The 18,699-nt window shown below is 48.4% G+C and overlaps 2 protein-coding genes across 4 annotated transcripts in view; one reads left to right on the top strand and one right to left on the bottom strand.

The window, feature by feature from the left end:
• Nucleotides 1-394: 394 nt before the first annotated feature.
• Nucleotides 395-3,627, bottom strand: TCTA (T cell leukemia translocation altered). Its single transcript, XM_008155640.3, has 3 exons — nucleotides 3,175-3,627; nucleotides 2,774-2,828; nucleotides 395-1,578 (listed from the first exon to the last, which is right to left on the bottom strand). Exons 1-3 carry the CDS (start codon nucleotides 3,395-3,397, stop codon nucleotides 1,536-1,538), a joined length of 321 nt encoding a protein of 106 aa, XP_008153862.1. The 5' UTR covers nucleotides 3,398-3,627; the 3' UTR covers nucleotides 395-1,535.
• A 208-nt stretch (nucleotides 3,628-3,835) lies between these two features.
• RHOA (ras homolog family member A) overlaps nucleotides 3,836-18,699 on the top strand; it is a 32,293-nt gene continuing 17,429 nt past the window's right edge. The window contains exons 1-2 of one of the 3 annotated variants that reach the window (XM_008155653.3): nucleotides 3,837-4,008; nucleotides 8,151-8,231. The gene's annotated coding sequence lies outside the window, so the exon portion shown is untranslated. Of the gene's footprint in view, nucleotides 4,009-4,452; nucleotides 4,473-8,150; nucleotides 8,232-18,699 lie in introns of those variants that run through there. The other 2 variants (XM_054729397.1, XM_054729398.1) reach the window with 2 other exon arrangements.

Below are 18,699 nucleotides of genomic sequence, written 5' to 3'. Positions count from 1 at the left end.
TTTGCCACAGGGCTCCTGGGGTGCCAGCCCAATGCTTGCCTTCCTGGCCTCCGAGACAGGCTCAGTGCGTTCCCCTGGAGAGGGGCAGGTCTAGAAGAATAACGGGTTAGTGCCCGTGTTGGGCACCCCGCACTACTTTAAGGAGCTGGCATCAACCCCCCAACTTTGCAAGTCATTCAATTCTGGGTGCTGAGGGGCAACAGCCCTGGGGTATTCTCTCCCCAGTGTCCCCTGTGCAGGCATGCCCTTGTCCTTCTGAATAACCACACAACTGATGCACTTCCATGTTTAATTAGCCACATCCTCAGTTGAGCCTCAAGTGGAATGTGAGGCCCCGACTCTGTGTGGTGGTGTCAGTGGGTCACCTGGGCTGCCGAACCATCACCCTGCCATCACCCCGCGGCAGCGGTGTCTCTGCAGTAAGCACCCGGCAGGAGCTCGGCGCCCTGTGCAGAGGTCTAGGCACAGGCTGCCAGATGGCCATGTGACACCGACAGAGGGGCAGGCAGACGGGCCGGAGGGAGACGGGTCTAGGCCACACGGCCTTCGGGAGCTGCCTGTGCCACCCCTCCCTGTGGCAGGCCCCCGGGCCTAGTTGGGAAGTGGCAGGCCTGCCTCGCCCGTGGCTCTGCCCTCTTCGAAGTTCTTGGGGGCTGAGATGGCGCTAGAGGGGAGGACCTGAGCCCGCGCTCTTAGGATGAAGCTCCTGTGGTTCCAGGTCAAGACGGGAAGTGATGAGGCTGCGGGTGGGGCTGCCTGCGCTAACTGCTTAGGATCCCTCGGAGGGGCAGGGGACAGACCCCCCACCCCGGGGCACTTAGCACCGCAGTGTTGGGGGTGGGAAGTCACCCTGGGGCTCAGCCTCTTTCAGCACCCAGCTTCCCTCCAAGGAGAGAGGAGGAGGAGGAGGATGCTCAGGGTAAGACAGTGTCCACAGCCTGCTCGCACCTGGAGAGCTCGGATGGGACCGGAAGGTGGGTGTCTGGCGCCTCCATGTCTGGATGGTGCCAGCTGCCCCCTGCCTTACTTACACTTGAGTGGCCAACTAAGTACCCACAGGGTATAAGGCTGTGTCCAGGCCAAGATTCCTGGATCCCTGCCAACACAGCAAAACCAAGTTCAGAAAACCTAGGGCTTAAGTGAAAACACTTCCTTACAAATCCTAGGGCTAGTCAACCTCAGGCTTCGTGAGGGACAGATCCCTGTGGGTCACCCCCAGGGGGATGGGAAGAGGGACAGGACATGGACTGCTGGCCTTCCTCACCCAGAGGCTCCTACCTGACCCCGAGAACAGCAGGTCTTCTCTCCTTAAGGCACCAGGCCAGGGGGAGGCGAACTCTTTACTGGCCCAGTGCTTGGGGCGCTGGAGGAAATGCCAGGGGCAGAGGGGGCCCAACTCCACAAGCACTGGGGTACTCCCTACCCCCCAACCCTGACCCCCCTGCAGTCATCCCTGGGGTCTGAGCAGCAGTAGAGCCCAGTGTGGGAGCCAGCAGACCCGGTGATGTCCCTGGAGACCCTCTGCTGCCTTCCCCTTATTCTCTGTGGGTTTTGAGAGGTTCGTTTGCTGCCGTTTCCCTAAAGGTGATGGAGAGAAGAGAGCGGGTTATTCGGCGGGCAGCACCACAGTCCCTGAGGCTGGCCTCCTGCTCCTCCTGGGGCTGAGGGGAGCTCAGCGAAGCCACACTGCAACCCAAACCTCTGCTGAGCTCCCACAGCCCACACTGGGCCCACCCCTCCCCCGACACTCAATTCTTCCTGCTGGTCCCCACCTCAGGATGGCACTTCCATCCATCCTTCCCCATTTGCCCAAGGAGAGAACCTGGCCAGCGCTAATTGCCCTCTCTAATTGGACCCCTTTATGCACTTGCCACAAAGCAGGCAGATAGAAACGCAAACCAGATTAGCCATGGCCCTATCGTGACTCAGTCCTTCAATAGCTCCCAAAAGTCTAGGCCAGGGGTGGGGACCCTTTCTCCTGCCCAGGGCCATGTGGATATGTATAACACCTTTCACGGGCCAACAAAATTACCAGCTTAAAAGTCAGCCTGCTCTGCTTGTCAAACACTTAATGAACTCACCCCAAGGCCGTGGCAGGCCCAGACTTTACCCACCCGTTCCCCACCCGTGGCCAGGGCTTTGCGGTCCCTCCGGGCCTTCAAGTTTGAGCTCCAGCATCACAGCCTTGTCTACTCCTCCAATAGGTCACCTCGTTCTTGCCTCTGGGCCTGTTCTAGCCATTGTCTTTGCCTGGTGCACTTCAGCACTCCCCGGCCTTTGCCCTCAGCTTAAGTGTCTCTCTTAAGAGAAACCTCTAACCACCTTCACCCCTGCACTGCTACCCTCCCCCCAAATCTCTGGCTCCCCCTGTAAGCAGGGCCTGGGTTAACCTTGTTCTCGGTCCCTGCCAGGTGGTAGGAGCCCAGAGCTTAGCTGAAAGAATGCCCTGATGAAGGAGCTCATGTGTCACAGATGAGCAGGTTGATCCTGATGAGCCCAGTCAGTGCACGGACAGAGGCCCGGCCTCTCCAGCCCAGGGGCTTGCAGGGGAGTGCAGTCCAAGGCACTTGCCATTTCATCTCTGATAGTGAATGACACGGTCCACCCCGCAGGGTGCTGAACAGCAAACTGACTTCCGACATCCTCGCCACCTGAAACCTGAGCTCTACTTGCTGACCCTGGAGCTTCCGCCAAGGCCTCAGCTGGAGGACTCCTACCCCCGGTCCCCAGCACAGGAGTGTCCCTCTGCCTGCCTGGGAACAGATTTACTCACCACGAAGGGAAATGCGTGGAGCCATCGGGTGTGGATCCGTTCTGGCCGCCCAGACCTGGGGGCAGGAACACATCCAGAGCTGCAGCGGCCGAGGTGGGGGTCTGAGCAGGCCCCGGCCCAGGCAGGTGACAGGCTAGTGGTGCTTGGTGGAGAGTCTGGTGGGGGCCCTATGGGACTAGTGTTTGTCTGGTGAGGGTTCAAAAGAAGAGTTATAACGTGATGGGTGGACTACTGGCGTTTCTTGCGTGGAATGGTATGTTCGCGTGGGTCAGAGGAGAGCGTTAAGTTGCGATACGGTTCTCAGGGGACCAATGGTAGTCTAAGGGGGTTCTGGGGAGCCCAACGGTACATCCCGCGGGCTGTGAGGGCGGCCAGTGCACGGAGGTTGGCGGGGGCCTCACCTGGGCGATGGTACAGCCCGGTCACCGTGCTCCCGTAGAACCCCCACGCCAGCTGGATGCACAGGAGACTTAGCACCAACCACAGCAGCAGCAGCTTGAAGAGGGTCACACGCATGTCCTGCGCCTCCCACTCCCGCAGGAACTCGCTGCCCAGGGCGCCCAGAGCGCCCAGCGCCGTGGCCGGCAGAGCCTGCAAGGACTGCCCAGACCAGGACTCCGCCATGACGGACCCGCGCCCCAGCCGGAGGGCTGTCACCTTAGACCCCACTGCGCAGGCGTCCGGTCTTCCGGGGCCAAGCCCGTTGGGCGCACGCGTAAACCGAGGCAGACCGAGCCCAACTCGCCTGCGCGCAGAGTTGGCAGTTTGGGAGGAGTAGCAGGACCGCGCACGCGCACCAAGCACCGCCCCGCTCGCTTAAAGGACTGGTGACTCGAGGAGCACAAAATAGCAACCAGGTCTTTTATAGCCCCCGAGTTCCCGTGATGCCTCACGCGGCTGCCACGATTGGTCAAGCGCCCGGCTTGGAGGGCGGGGACGCTCTCCCGAGCAATCGTGGCTGGCCTGGGAGCGCGCGCGCGTGCGCGGGGCCACGACCGAGGCCAGGCCGAGCCCGCCGGGCACACGGGGGCGCGCACGTCGCTCCCCGCCCGCCCTGCGCCGCCCGCCCTCGCTCGCTCGCTCGCGCTCCCCGCCCGCCGCCCGCCGCCCGCCGTCCTCCGTCGGTTCTCTCGTTAGTCCGCCGCCTCCTTAGCCGCCCGCCCTAGTCTCCGAGCTTGGGACACGCGGACCGGCGTCGTCGGCGCAGAGAGGCCGGAGTCGGAGCGTCTCCCGAGGTGAGTGAGAGGGTTTCCTCCTAGCGCCGCGGCGCCCCGGGCCCGCCCGCCCCGCACTCTTCCGGCCGCCCGCCCGCCCGCCCGACGCCCGGCCGCGGCCGCGCCCCACCTGCTGCTCCAAGCTGGCCGCCCCGGCCCCTGACCCGGACTCGGGCCCTTTTCCCCGAAGCGGCGGCTCCGCCCGCCCAGTTCCCGGAAGCGCGCCGGCGGCCTCCCGCGCCCCTTCCCCCGCCCGGCCGGGCCTGGCGGAGCCCAGCCGCCCGCCCGCCGCGGTCCCGGGCGCTTCCCCTCTCGGCCCGCAGGGCGGGGGCCCGAGCTGGGCTGAGCAGCCGGCCGCTGCCCAGCGCGCGTGGCTGCTGGAGTTGAGATGGGAAAGAAACTCTTTACAACTCCATTTTGTCTTTTACATTCAACGTGAAACGTGCATCACCGGTTTAGGTTGGTGAAGTCCAGTTGTGTTTTGGGTAGGTTTTTTGTTTTAGTGCAGTATTCTCAGAGGTTGTGTAAGTAACAGACGGCACTGAAATCTAGGGCTTAGGGTTTTCAGTACTGCAAAGAAGGGAATTACCCACTGAAGCCATTTTTCATGATCTCAGTATTTAAACTATGCCTCATCGAAATAGTGTTAATTTGCAACTTTGCTTAGTCTCAGTTACTGCCTTGACCAGGCATCCCCTGAGCGGGACCAGCGCAGGTCGTCCTCGGAAAGGAGCCCTGTTTGCACGCTGTGGACTTGGTCGGAATCACGTTCAGTCGTTGGTGGTGGGAAACGGGCGATCTTTTACCCTCCGAGTTGGTTCCACTTGTGTTTTCTTAGTGGTCCTGATTAAAACTATTTTTTTTTTACATTTGTATTTATTGACTTTTAGAGAGAGAGAGAGAGAGAGAGAGAGAGACATTGATTTGTCCCACTTACCCATCTATTCATTAATTGTTTGGTGTATGTTCCCTGACTGGGGGTCAAACCCGAAACCTTGGCTGTCTGGACGCACTGGCCAGGGCCTGATTTAAAACTTGAACCTCTGTTGGTGACGTGTTTGCTTCCTTTGTGTCTAAGGCAGCCTTTTGAAGTAACTTGCAAGTGTGTAATCAGGTGATATTCCTCCCTGCCAGATCTGAATGGGGGAAAAATACTTTAAAAAAAGTCTTCCATGTTGTAGAGGGTGAGACATTTTCAGCCACTGAGTGCTGCACACCCGGCTGTGTGACGTGTGTGTACGTCCCTTTGGACATGGCTACATTGGTAGAGAATGGTGCTGGGTATTTGACACAGTGGCATTGTTCAGACTGAGTGTACGGGACGCGCTCTTAGTTGTGAAGGGTAACTTATCGAAGGACCGCTCTTGGTAAGTTGTCTCGAGAGGAGTTCCGTCTGCTGTCCCGAGCGCCGGTGGCTCTGGGGCCGTAAAATATATCCGATGGAACTTGCTTTGAGTCACAATCTGATCCTGGATTTACAGCTTCTGTTCTCATAAAAATCTGCAGTGGGAGGAAGAAGAGAGGAAGAATGCGACTTTTTCGTAGATCCAGAATTTGGGACCGGAAAGGAATCTTCAGGATTCAGAGCCCAGCCCCATCTGCAGATGAGGAAATTCGGTTTCAAAGGCTTAAGTAAATTTCTTTTTTTTTTTTTTTTTTTTTTTTTTTAAAAATATATTTTATTGATTTTTTACAGAGAAGAAGAGAAGAGGGATAGAGAGTTAGAAACATCGATGAGAGAAACATCGATCAGCTGCCTCTTGCACACCCCCTAATGGGGATGTGCCCGCAACCAAGGTACATGCCCTTGACCGGAATCGAACCTGGGACCCTTGAGTCCGCAGGCCGACGCTCTATCCACTGAGCCAAACCGGTCTCGGCAAGTAAATTTCTTAAGTCATGTCTAGTCAGGTACAGGCCACAACTATTTTGCTGTAAGGGGTTCTCTGTGTGCTCCCAAGCAGCTTGCTTAGAATCAGCTCAAACTCGGGACTTACCAGCTTATCCCGGTGTTTTCTCCGTTTGGATGTTGCTGATTTTCCACATGTTGGAAAAGTCTGAAGATCTCGTTTTCCAGACAAACGTCAGTTCTTTAAGGCACTCCCCTCTCTGTAACGGGGGATCCTGCAGCAGCTGATGGAAATAGATAAATGAATGTGTACCCGGCCCCTGCCTCGTCCTGGCTTGAGGCTTTGGCTCTGTTGAAGGACCAGCTGCTTCCACAGGGAGTCCCAGGCTTCCCTGCTCCAAATGCAACATAATTTTTAATTTTTAGGTCCGGCCAAGATGCTATCGGGCAACTTTGTGCTCGTTTGATTATTGATTTTGAGATTGAATGGGGAGAAACTACATGTATCATGTAAATAGTTCCTTGTATGTATGGTGGCGGCTTTGTTGGAGTATTTTCATAGCCCTGATTCCTTTTTTGTCAGTTACCTTCTTTTCAAAGCTTATTCTGGTCATGTGGGGTTGTAAGCTATTAGGAGAGTGCAAACAGGTAGATCTTCAGGTGTTTCCTGTCTGTGGGGTGGAGTCCAGGCAGTGACAGGAGGAGGAAGTGGTTGCTACTTTGGGTCTTCTTTGTCCCAAAGCTGTGAGGTTTCTGTTAGCTCTGTCAGAAGAGTGATAGTTCAGCTTCTAAGAGAGCCATTTGGGCTTGCTGGGCTTCTGTAGACAGCACCCTGGGCTCAATCGCATTATGGCTGCTAGTGATCGTGATAAATGGTACAGACTTGCTGGATTTGAATCACATACTTGTCGTTTTAAAAAGTCCCTAAGTATTTCGTCTTCCCTTGCCACTCGGTTTATTCCTTTAAGCACCTAGCCAGTGGAACTCAGTTTGCCTGTTCCCACACATTAATGTAACTACATTTTAAACTTGTGTTGATGTGTCTTACTATACTCTGGAGTATTCTGGGGACATGCTCACTGTTAAGTACTCGTGGGATTAATACATGAAAATTTCCAAAACAGTTTAAAGTTATTAATTACTGTAAAATTCTTATTTCAAGTGTTTCTATTTCAAGTGATTTATTTTTAATCTGGGGCTGTAGTAATAAGTGACAGCCTTGTATGCTCATAATTATGGTAGTCATGTGACTGAAAATCAGATAGGCATTGAAGCTGCTCATTTTGGGTGTTGGTCTGAATTTATTGGTGCTTCATCCAGATGATTCTGAATACATATTATAGCTAATAATCAAAATATGAGAGATACACTCTGTTAAATTGCAGCCACTTTGCAGTTTATACCAAATTGAGCTTGATTATTTTAAAGAGGGTTGGTAAAGTAAATATATTTAATAAGCACATTTATCATAGTATCTTAATAGTCAAGTGAAGGGAAAGAGGAGAACATAAGTAGTCAGTGAAATAGGTTTGGAGTAAAGAGAAAAGTGAGAGATAAAATGAAATTAGAAAGATGGCAGGGACCAGTTCATGTACAGCTTTTAGAACATGGGAAGTTCTTCAGGTTTGTTCTGAGATGAGAAATTAGATTTTTTTCTTTTAGCAGGGGAATGTTATGATCTGATATTAAACAAATAAGTGGCTAGAATTGTTCATTGAGGGTAGGGGGAGATCTGACTTTAATAAGCTAATACTAATAATTTCTGACAAAAATATCAAAGATTTCCTGTTATTATTTATTTCCTTGACCTATTTTTTTTTAAGCCATTGACTTTTCTGACAGTTGGACTTTGGCCTGTGGTTTCTCTGTAATGCCTGTCTGAGAAAGGAAATGCAGTTTGATAAAGCAGGTCATTAAAGTGTTTCTGGTAGTCCAGCTGGTAGGGATGCAGGTGTTCACGGTTAAATTCTTTTAACGTGGCTGTGTGTTTGAAAATTTATATACTAAAAAAGTTGGAAAATTAATTTACATAGGATTTATCTGCTTTTGATAGTTGCTTTTAAAAGGGCAACATTCATTTATAATGTCCAGAAAATAAGGCTGTTTGTGTACATTATGCTAAGTGAAGGATGCCAAGACTTGTATAAATGTGATACATTTTTATGGTATGTCAATTAAAAATTAAATTTTGCACTTTTTTCCTCTCTTGAATTCTAAATTACTTCGTGGAACTTTGGGAAAGCCCATTTACATATTGTATTTTTTCTTGTGAAATGAACAGACATAATTCCTGCTTTTTTAAATGTTTTTATAGTGCCTTTCGTCTGAGAAGTTCAAGGCACTTTGTAGAACTTCTGCCACAGGCCGCGCGTGGGTCTTGCAGCACATTTGTGAGGTATGTAAATAGAAGCCTCTTCTTCCCTTCTCCTGTCCCCGTGGGCTAGAGGTGATTACAACGTACTGTATGTTAATGTAAAGTCTCGGGAAATGTGGTGTATCACTAGTGACCTCCTTCTCCACCAGTCTTAGAGCTGTATCTTCCCCCACAACTCTTCTGTGGGTCTCAGCCTCTCCCTCTCCCGGAGGTATCCTCTCACTTCCTTTTTCTCTAAGAAACGTTTCTTCCTCAGGTGAAGATACATTTCCTGACCTCTTTCTTAATCTTTAAGGAGATGGACTCAGCGTATTGCACACACACTTCTCTTACTGTGGACCATTCCTCTCATCCTGTTTTTCACGTCTACGGTTTTTTTTGTTTTGTTTTGTTTTGTTCTTGTTAATCCTCACCTGAGGATATTTTTCCCATTGCTTTTCAGAGAGAGTGGGATGGGGGGGTAGGGAGGGAGAGAGAGAAACATCAGTGTGAGAGACACATTAGGGCGGGGATCAAACCTGCAACCTCGGCACATCCCTCAACCTTTGGTGCGCGGCTGACGCCCTGACCACCGTGCACACTGGCCAGGGCTCATGTTTAAGTTTTCATTCTCTGGATTGCGTGGTTTGGTCATCTTACAGTGCATCGCAGCCTGTGCTGTGGGTACGTCTCATTATCAATACAAAAGGGACCAGTGAGAGAAGGAGAAACAGGGCGTCCTCACCAGAAGAGTCAGCAGTAGCAGTGTCCTGGCTTGCAGGGAGCAGTGTTAACAGCAGGTATGACAGCCCATCTAGCAGCTGTTCCCGATATCTTAAACTGATTACCGATAAGGGAAATGGGGTTTTAATTTAATGGACGCCGTAATGAGTGTCCTGGTCTGGTACCATTTGGACCACCTTTTCTTGTTTTCCTTGGATCCGAGGGCTCTCTGTGGGGGAAAATTTCCTCAGGTGATTCTCATTTGATGAGATGGGCTGCATGACAGGGAAGGCATACGATGGCAGTGGATTTGGTTGGCTTTGAACTCTCCTTTGGTATGTGAGGAATGGCCAAGCTAGTTTGTACTTTTTTCATTATTTACTCATTTAACAAGTAGTTACTACAGAATAGCTACTGTATGCCAGGCGCATGTGCCCTGACCGGGAGTCGAAGCTGTGACGTTTTGGTGCATGGGTCAGTGCTCAACCATTGAGCCACACCAGCTGGGCTGATTTGGTAGTTCTGTTTGTTGTATGCAAATTATACCTTTAATAAAGGCGAAGAATGAAAACAAAACACACACAAAAAAAACTTTAGAGTTTTGTGTTTAGAGTTCTTTGTGAAAAAGTTCTTTTTTGGATGAAGTCTCTTGTTTAACTTTTCCAGTTATTGAGAAGGATGCTCTGTTTATCTTTTGAAGGTCTTAAGTTCAGAAAAGAAAGGCAATAGAGTATCTTAGGTAAGATCATGGACTCTGAAGAGAGGCTGACAGTTAAGTACTAGTTCATACACTTGATAGCTTATGACTCTGGATAGTAATGTGACCCAGTGTGACTCAGTGTCTCTTCTGTAGAATGGGTGGTAATGGAGTGCTGTGAGGGATCACAGATCTTGGGGGCAGGGATTGGGGGAGGTGGAAGAGGGCAAAGGGGAAAAAGGAAATAGTTACACATCTTTAATATAATTTGGAAGAGGTTTTCTTTGTTTGTTTTTGGTGTGGGAGTAGTGTCCTAAGAATTAAGTCCTGGGGAAATATAACCGAGCTCACTACTGGGTCACTGATGCTCAGGAACAGTGGTTCCCACACTGTTGGTATCCAATTCCCCAAACTGGAAACATTTTGGAAAGTTGTGGGGGGTTTTTAATACGCTTTTATTGATAGGAGAGAGTGTGGGGGAGGGAGGGAAAGAAGGAGAGAGAGAGAAACATGGATCAGTTGCCTTCCTCACACACCCTGACTGGGGATTAAACCCGCAACCCGGGTATGTACCCTGACTGGGAATCAAACCGGTGACCTTTGGAGCCTGGGCTATGCTCCAACCACCACACCACACCGGCCACGGCAGAAAGTTTTGTGTGTGTGTGTGTTTTGTATTTTGTTTTCATTATTCACCTTTATTAAAGGTATACTTTGCATACAACAAATATACTCATTTAAATAGTTTGGCAGTTCCTTAGTTATTAAATAGAGAACTACCGCTTGGCCGGCGCGGCTCAACCTATGAACCAGGAGGCCATGGTTCAATCCCTGGTCAGGGTACATGCGTGGGTTGCAGGTTCGATCCCTAATGTGGGGTGTGCAGGAGGCAGCTGATTGATGATTCTCTCTCATCATTGATGTTTCTCTCCCTCTTCCTCTCTGAAACCAATTTAAAAAAATATATATATATATAGAGAGAGAGAGAGAGAGAGAGAGAGAGAGAGAGAGAATTACAATGTGACCCAGCAATTCCATTCCTAGATATATACCTAAAAGAATTGAAAACAGGCACTTGAACATACACTTGTACATAAATGTTCAAAGCACTATTCATACCCAAAGGTGGAAACAATCCAAATGTCCATCAACAGGTGGAATAGTGTTCAGCCCCTTAAACAGTGGAACCCTGACCCGGCCACACCACGGTGGGCCTTGAAAGTCTTGTGCTGAGTAAAGAAGCCAGAGGCCAAGGCCACGTGCTGCATGATTCCATTTATGTGCAGCGTCCAGACCAGACAAGTCCATAGAGACAGAGAGCAAATTGCTGGTTTTGCCAGGTGCTGGGGGAGGGGGAGGGGGGGGGCTGCCTGCTTAACGGGTGTGGAGTTTCTTTTGTGCTGATGGATTTGGACCTAGGTAGTGTTGGTGTAACATGCACAACATTGCTAATGCACTAAGTATCACTGAAATTGTATACTGTAAAACGGTGAACTTTATATTATGTGAACTTCACCTCCGTTAAAAAAAGGGAAATTTTACATAGATGTTCAGTCCCCGCCCTGAAGAGGTTCAGTCTTCTAATTGTGGAGGCTTGAAGAAGAGAGATGTTGGTGCGGAATGCATGGTGCCTAGCTGTGCATTGTCAGCGCCGACACACTCCAGCAGGGCATCAGGTACTTCAGTGGGGTCGCCTCTTAGTTCACTCTTCTCTGCCGGGGCCGTGCCATGGAGAGTTAGGCTGCACAGAGACATCCTGGTCCTGTGCATCCATGTGAGGTTAACCTTGGGACAGTGGCATTTGGAGGTGGCTGATAGGAGACCCAGAAAGTATGTTCCCTCAGGAGTGTTTCTTGCCCTTCCCCCTCCCAAGGAATTGAAGTCTGGGTGCGTCTCACTGGGCATTATATTGGAGCTTTGTCACTCCTCTGCTCGCCTGTGTGTGCCTGAGGCACACTGCTCCATCTCCAAGGGCCCTTGAGCTGGCATCAACCCTTGGCAACTGCTCGATCAAGATGGCCAAATAATCCAGGCTCAAGCTCATCATGAGCACGACAGATGGTGGTTGGAGCCTTTTTGCCAGAGGTTGCCTATGTATTTGTAAATAAATGGCTTTATGTTTCCAGTTTAATTTCCTGCTGTCTAATGGTGTTTCCTATGTGGCCGGCACTGTTCTGGGTGTGGGTGAACCTGGAGTTGATGGGATAGGTTTCTGGCCCCTGCACTAAAACAGTTCAAATCCAGTGGAACCTCATTTCTCACACTTAATTCACTCCGGAAGGTTGTTCGAAACCTGAATCATTTTTCCCATTAGAAATAATGTCAATTGAATTAATTCGTTCCAGACCCTCAAATGATTCCCTGTTTTAACTTTTCTTATGTGTCTATTGTATTGTTTAATCTTTAAATAAACACTTGAAAAGCAAAAAGGACATGAAAGGTAAATGAAAATTTAACAAAAAGGAAAGGAAATGTACAGTAAGAGATGAAAATTTAACAATAATTACAAGCAGCAACAAAGGCAATAAAATACAAAAATATTCACAGCATAATATCCTGAGATTTTAACAGAGGTAAACTGACTCATATTCCCGCATTCTGCCCTTTGTTACCCGAGAGATGTGTGACTGATCATACAGGTAAGGTATCAGCATAGAACGGTTGTCAGGTTGAGAAGTGAATTGTTTGAGATGGGAGACGTTGGAGGAACTTTATCAGGATTTTCTTCTTCTGATTTAGTGAAGTGTATGTTTCCTATTCATTTGCCTGGCCAGCGTGGCTCAGTGGTTGAGCATGGACTTATGAACCAGGAGGTCACGGTTCGATTCCAGGTCCGGGCACATGCCCAGGTTGTGGGCTCAATCCCCAGTAGGGGTTGTGCAGGAGGTAGCTGATCCATAATTCTCATCATTGATGTTTTTCTCCCTCTCTCTTCCTCTCTGAAATAATTAAAAAATAATTTTTAGCCCCAGCTGGTTTGGATAGCGCATCAGCCTGCTGACTGAAGAGTCCTGGATTCGATTCCAGTCAAGGGCACAGGCTCCAGTTGTGGGCTTGATCCCCAGTGTGGGGCGTGCAGGAGGCAGCCGATCCATGATTCTCCCTCATCATGGATGTTTCTCTCTCCCTTCCTCTCTGAAATCGATAAAAAAATATATTTTTAAAAATACTTTAGCCCTAGCTGGTTTGGCTCAGTGAATAGAGCAATTGGCCTGTGGACCAAAGGGTCCCGGGTTCAATTCCAATCAAGGGCATGTACCTCAGTTGCAGGCTCCTCCTTGGCCCTGGTCTGGGCTCATGCAGGAGGCAACCAGTTGATGTGTGTCTCTCACATCGATGTTTCTCTCTGTCTTTCCTTCTGTCTTCTCTCTCTAAAAATCAATGGGGAAAAAATACTTGAAAAAAAGATGTGTACTTTAATAAAGGGCAAAAAGCTGGGGAATGGAGAGTGTTGCAAAAGGGTGTGTTTATGAAAGGGGTATATTTCCTTTCAACCAGGTTTATTTGAACAAAAATTTTAGCACTGTCTGGAGAAAAGGCTGCATTTCTACCTTTATTTTCAGTTTTATAGTGCTGATAGCTTTGCATCAAGAGGATGCAAGCTTTACTCCAAGAGGATGCATTGTAGGGCAACTTGTACGCTTTCCTGTGGTTTGTATGTGTGTGGGGAAAGGAGGTGTGGTTCTTAGGGACCATTTGAGACATTGAACCACTGAAGTGGTGTTTCTGTGCCCTTGCTGACTAAGCTCACTGCCTTAAAACGTGCTTCGTTTTGTAGCGGGTGTCTCCTCTTTTTCTGTCCTATTGGTGTCTGGGCGTTAAGCTTCCGTGTGTAATGCTTAAGGTCTGTCCTCCTAAAGGATTTTTTTTTAAATATATATTTTTATTGATTTCAGAGAGGAAGGGAGAGGGAGAGAGAGATAGAAACATCAATGCTGACCCCCTACTGGGGATCGAGCCCGCAACCCAGGCCTATGCCCTTGACCAGAATTGAACCCAGAACCCTTCAGTCTGCAGGCTGACGCTCTATCCATTAAGCCAAACCAGCTAGGGCCTCCTAAAGGATTTTTGAGTCCATCTTTGAAGCTGTTGCTCCACTCTAGGACTCTGGCCTGGCCTGAATGACACTTCTCCCTCCCCATTTACATTTCTGAGCCCGATTTGCAGGGTTTTCTGTCTCCTACATTCTTGTCAAAGGCTGTACCTCTTTTTACCCAAGCATGTATTTTTCTAAATTACTGTGAACTGATCTACTGGCCAGTTAGACTTAAACAGTTGTCTAAAATAAGAGCAAATGAGTTTAGAGGGAGGTTCTGTTCTGTAACACTCCTTGTTACAGATTGTTGACATTTCTGATTCTTGTACTATTAAAGCAATGTGCTGTGGGAGGTAGACTCACCACTAGCATGCACAGCTGATCGTGTTGTGACTGTTCTCTTCTTATTATTTATTAGATTTTTAAATGGATTTTTAGAGAGAGAAGAAGGGAGTGAGAGAAGCATTGATGTGAGAGTGAAACCGATTGGCTACCTCCTATATACCCCATACCAGGAATTGAACCTACAACCCTTCCGTGCTCTGGATGATGCCACAATGACCAGGGCCGACTTTCCTTTTTGTAATTTTTTTTCCTTTATTGGTTTTTAGAGCGAGAGGAAGGAGAGGGATGGAGAGATAGAAACATCAATGAAAGGAAAACATCACCGAGCAGCTGTTTCCTACACGCCCCCACGCCCCCCCCCCCCCCCCCGGATTGAGCCGGCATCCTGGGCATGTGCCCTGACTGGGAATCGAACCAGTGATTTATTGATTCAACCACTGAGCTACACCAGCCGGGCCTTCCTTATTTTTTATTGATTTCAGAGAGGAAGGGAGAGGGACAGAGAGATATGAACCTCAATGATGGGAGAGAATCATCGATAGGCTGCTTCCTGCACACTCCCTACTGGGAATCAAGTCTGGAACCCGGGCCTGTGCCCTTGACCAGAATCGAACCTGGGACTCTTCAGTCCGCAGGCCAGTGCTCTATCCATTGAGCCAAACCAGCTAGAGCTGGGCCTTCTTTATAAAATCTGCGTGCAGCACATTAGTTATATAGTTTCTTGGCTCCTGGAAATTTATTTTTTCAAATTTGTTATTTGAACATTAACTATTCTGTGCTTGTCGGAATAAGACAGACATTATTATACCAGTGGAGTTTGGCAGGAAGAACTTTGGAGGGGTGTAAAGAGTGGGCAAGAGCCCTAGCAGGTTTGGCTCAGTGGATAGAGCATTGGCTTACGGACTGAAGGGTCCCGGGTTCGATTCCAGTATTCCAGTCAAGGGCACATGCCAGGTTGCGAGCTCCATCCCCAGTGTGGGACATGCAGGAGGCAGCCAATCAATGATTCTCTCTCATCATTAATGTCTCTCTCTCCCTATTCCTTTCTGAAATCAATAAAAATATATATCTTTTTTAAAAAAATCAGAGTGGGGAAGAGAGAAATGTTAGGTGCTGGGGCAGGACCTAACGGGCCTGATCGAATTGGCAGCTCGGGGAAGACCGAGAGAGAGCGAGTTAGCCTTAAGTAGGAGGTTTCACCTAGTGGGCGAGGGAGGGGGCGGGTGCACTCGGTCCGGCTAGCGGGAAGGAGGGAGAAGCCATGGCTTAATAACCTGAGTTACGGGTATTTTATTGTTTTGGCCGAGAGTGGCTGTATGCTTGGGGTTTTATAATTTCCCGTTAGTGTCTTGGGATTTAGTTATACCTTATCTGCAATATGGCATTTTATACCCAGATCTCATCCAAAACATTTTTGCATTCCTTACATTGACACTGCTGCCGCCCGCAGAAACGACACTGACAGAGCTAGGGCTGGGTGGGAGTTTTTATGTGCACTAGGATCTTTCTGATGAATTTCACAAGATTTTTATGTGTTTTTTAAATTTTCAAGTTTAGTTTCCAAAACACTAGACAACTCTTACTTTTGTAAGAGTCATCTGTACAGTAATGGTTTATATCAACTTATTTGGGGAGAGAAATACAAAATAATTTCAACTGGATTACACAATTGAGACTTATGGATGTCAACAGGATAAGGCTTATGAACTCATTTTCTAATCTTATGTCCTGTTTAAAGTAATAAATGCTGGAAAAAAGTTAAGTCCTGTCCAAAGCTATGCTGTAGTCAGTGCTTTTCTTTCATGGCTGGTTGAGAAATGGTAGAAAGCTTGCTGTGCTCATCGCTGTTTCTTTTGCATAATTAGTCTCTGAAGAATTATGAGGTAAAATTACATTTATCTTAAGTATGCTGAGGCAGTCATTTTAAAGCTGTGATCACTTTACCTGCACGCAGCTTGACTCAGTGTCTCCCAATGTCACAAAGCCCCGATCCAGCAGAAGCAGCATCGTTACTCAGTCACGTTACTTCTGCTTCGGGTCTTGGCTGAGGGGCTGTTTTGTGCTGGCTTGTAATGAAGGTCTGGCTAATAAACGTCTGTATGACGCACTCATAACCTGGGAGCAGAACATTTCAAGATCTTTGGTGGCTCCTTATCTTCCAAAAATAAGCTAAAGATTGTGTATAGAAGCAGATTTATGGTGAGTCTGAGAAAATTAGTATTGCAAATGTGTAGTCCCTAAACAAGTTATCAAAATTATTCAGCTAAAAAAAGAAATCACTAAAAATAAAAAAATAAAAAATTATTCAGCTAATTTAGGTTATAGAATTCAAATTACTGGCAGTCCTGCATTTTAAGCACACCACACAACCCTTAATTCGCCTTCTTGAAAGCCTATCTTGTTTTAATTTTCCAAGAGAAATAGTAGGAGGGTCTCGGGCACTTCTCTGCGGTAACAGGTGGTTACGAGTCACGGAAAAATCAGGCTTGAGGGCATTGGAAAAGGTGTTTGAAAAGCATTGAGAGGCGTGTGTGTGTTTAAAACAAATCGGCCACGGCTTAAGGCTTTTCATAAAACTGCCGTTCAGAAAGTTCTGAAAATCACAATCTCGTTTGATGTCAAAACCTCAACTGAACTGATGAGGTTGTTCAGTCTTTATCCTACATAGTGTGAGTATTTATTTTACTGAAGAATATTAACCTATTGGTTATGTCACAGAATATTTGGCATTTGCACCAAAAATTTCTGAATTTAGAAACATTTATGGGCCTGTAGTTCTGGGCAGTGGAAGAGAAGTTACGTGTGTATATGTACATTTATATTTGAATAAAGAAGAGGGTGGGATGAGGCATGCATGGGACATGCACTTTGGAAAAATAATTAGTTGCTAGACTGGTAAAAGTTTCATTTTAGGGAAAACATTCTTTTGAGGTCAGGCCATATTATTAACCGGTCTTCAAATTCTGGACAGTTGCAATTTGAAGGAGGGAGTTGCTTTTTGTCCAAATAAGACCTAAACAATAATGACAAACTTTTATCGAATACTGACCTATTTTCAGTATAGGTAAGCTCTTTTGTGTAATACTTCAGTCTAAGCTCTTTTTGTGTAATATCTTATTTAATCTTCAGACCATCCTATCCCAAAGGTTCCACCTTCCACTTGACAGGTAAGTGAACTGGTTGTAAAGGGGCACAAAACTAGTCAGTGGTGGAGCCCAGATTAACTCTCAGGCAGTGTTACTCCTTAACCACTATTGTAAATGGCTTTCTTTCCACTCTGTTGCCACCTGTAACTGAAATGCTTTCTAGTGGAACATTGTACTCGGGTAGTCTGTATGGGACCTGTCCACGTAACGAATATTTCTGGTTTTATTGAGGATCCATATGGTAGGTGCTGGATGCTCATGAGGCATACCCAGAATGGGACTCAGATTTTGAAAACCAAATGTAATGTTTGGTCAAATAGTGTTTGGTTAAGGTTGGTGGTAGTGTTTTGGGTGGGAGGGGCGGTGGATAAGAACCCCATGGAGGACACATCTGAGAGGAACCAAGATGGCAGCAAAGTTAAACAACTAAACTGCCGCCTCGCACAACAATTTCAAAAATACAACTAAAAAACAAAACGTCTACCACCCAGAACCATGGGAAAGCTGGCTGAGTGGTGGTAGATTTACAACTAAGAAGAGAAGAGAGCGCAAACGCTGGAGAGCTGAGGTACGGAGGCGCGCGAATCGGGCTGGAGGCGGGCGACTGGGTGCGCGGCTTTTCTTCAAACCGAAGGGAGACAAGCTCCCGATCACTCTGAACTCCAGTTTCTGGGGACACGCGGGGGACCCAGACGCCTACGGGGAGAAGCTGGACTCTCGGCCATCGGTCGGAGAGTGAGAGTGACTTTTCTGCAGAGGTGCACCCAGCAATCAGGGTTTGCTGCGCTGGAGTGCGGGACACGGGGACTTGGAAACGCGGAAAGGCAGAGACGGCTGAAGGCAGCCATGGCCGTTGGCCACGCCCCAGCCTAGTGACGCCCTGAAACCCCGCCCCGCACATTCTACAAACCCGCCCAGGCTCCACACAGCGGCTTTTACATGTAAATGGCCTGTTCTGTGGCAGCTCAACCAAATTAACTGCAGCTCCAGTCAGACTGCTCCAAAACCGCCCAAGCAAAGAGGAGAAAGCTGTAGCTCTTGCTGTAGCTCCTGCTGGGAGGCCTCAGACCTTCACCCCATTGGAGATCCAGACACCAGGTTATCTAGTGGTTGGTGTGGACGACACCAGATTTCAACCACTCTCATAAGGGACACATTCAAGAGGCAGACTCAGTGAGCACCAAAGCCCTACTGTGTCTCTAGCACAGCAATTCTTCCGTTATAGACACAGCAGGTCCTCACAGCCAATTGGCCTGGAGGTCAATTCCTCCCAGTGTACCAACAGCAATCAGGGCTTTTAACTACACCAAGACTTTCCACTCAGCCCACAAAGGGGAGTACCAAGAGCGACCACCTAGGGTGATTGGGGAAGCTGAGCTACCGGCCCCTATAGGTCACCGACTACACAAAGCCACTCCATCAACACAGGGAGGCAGCCAAAATGCGGAGACACCGAAGTATGTCACGAGTAGGAGAGATAGAGGAAAGCAAACTAATGGACGACACAGTGTTCAGAACCACATTTATAAGGTTCCTCAAGAATCTTCTAAAAACTGCTGAGAA

This window comes from Eptesicus fuscus, chromosome 18 (assembly GCF_027574615.1).
Source record: "Eptesicus fuscus isolate TK198812 chromosome 18, DD_ASM_mEF_20220401, whole genome shotgun sequence".
Classification (NCBI taxonomy): domain Eukaryota; kingdom Metazoa; phylum Chordata; class Mammalia; order Chiroptera; family Vespertilionidae; genus Eptesicus; species Eptesicus fuscus.
Note: the sequence above shows the minus strand (reverse complement) of the source record. Positions and strands in the feature narration are given on the sequence as shown.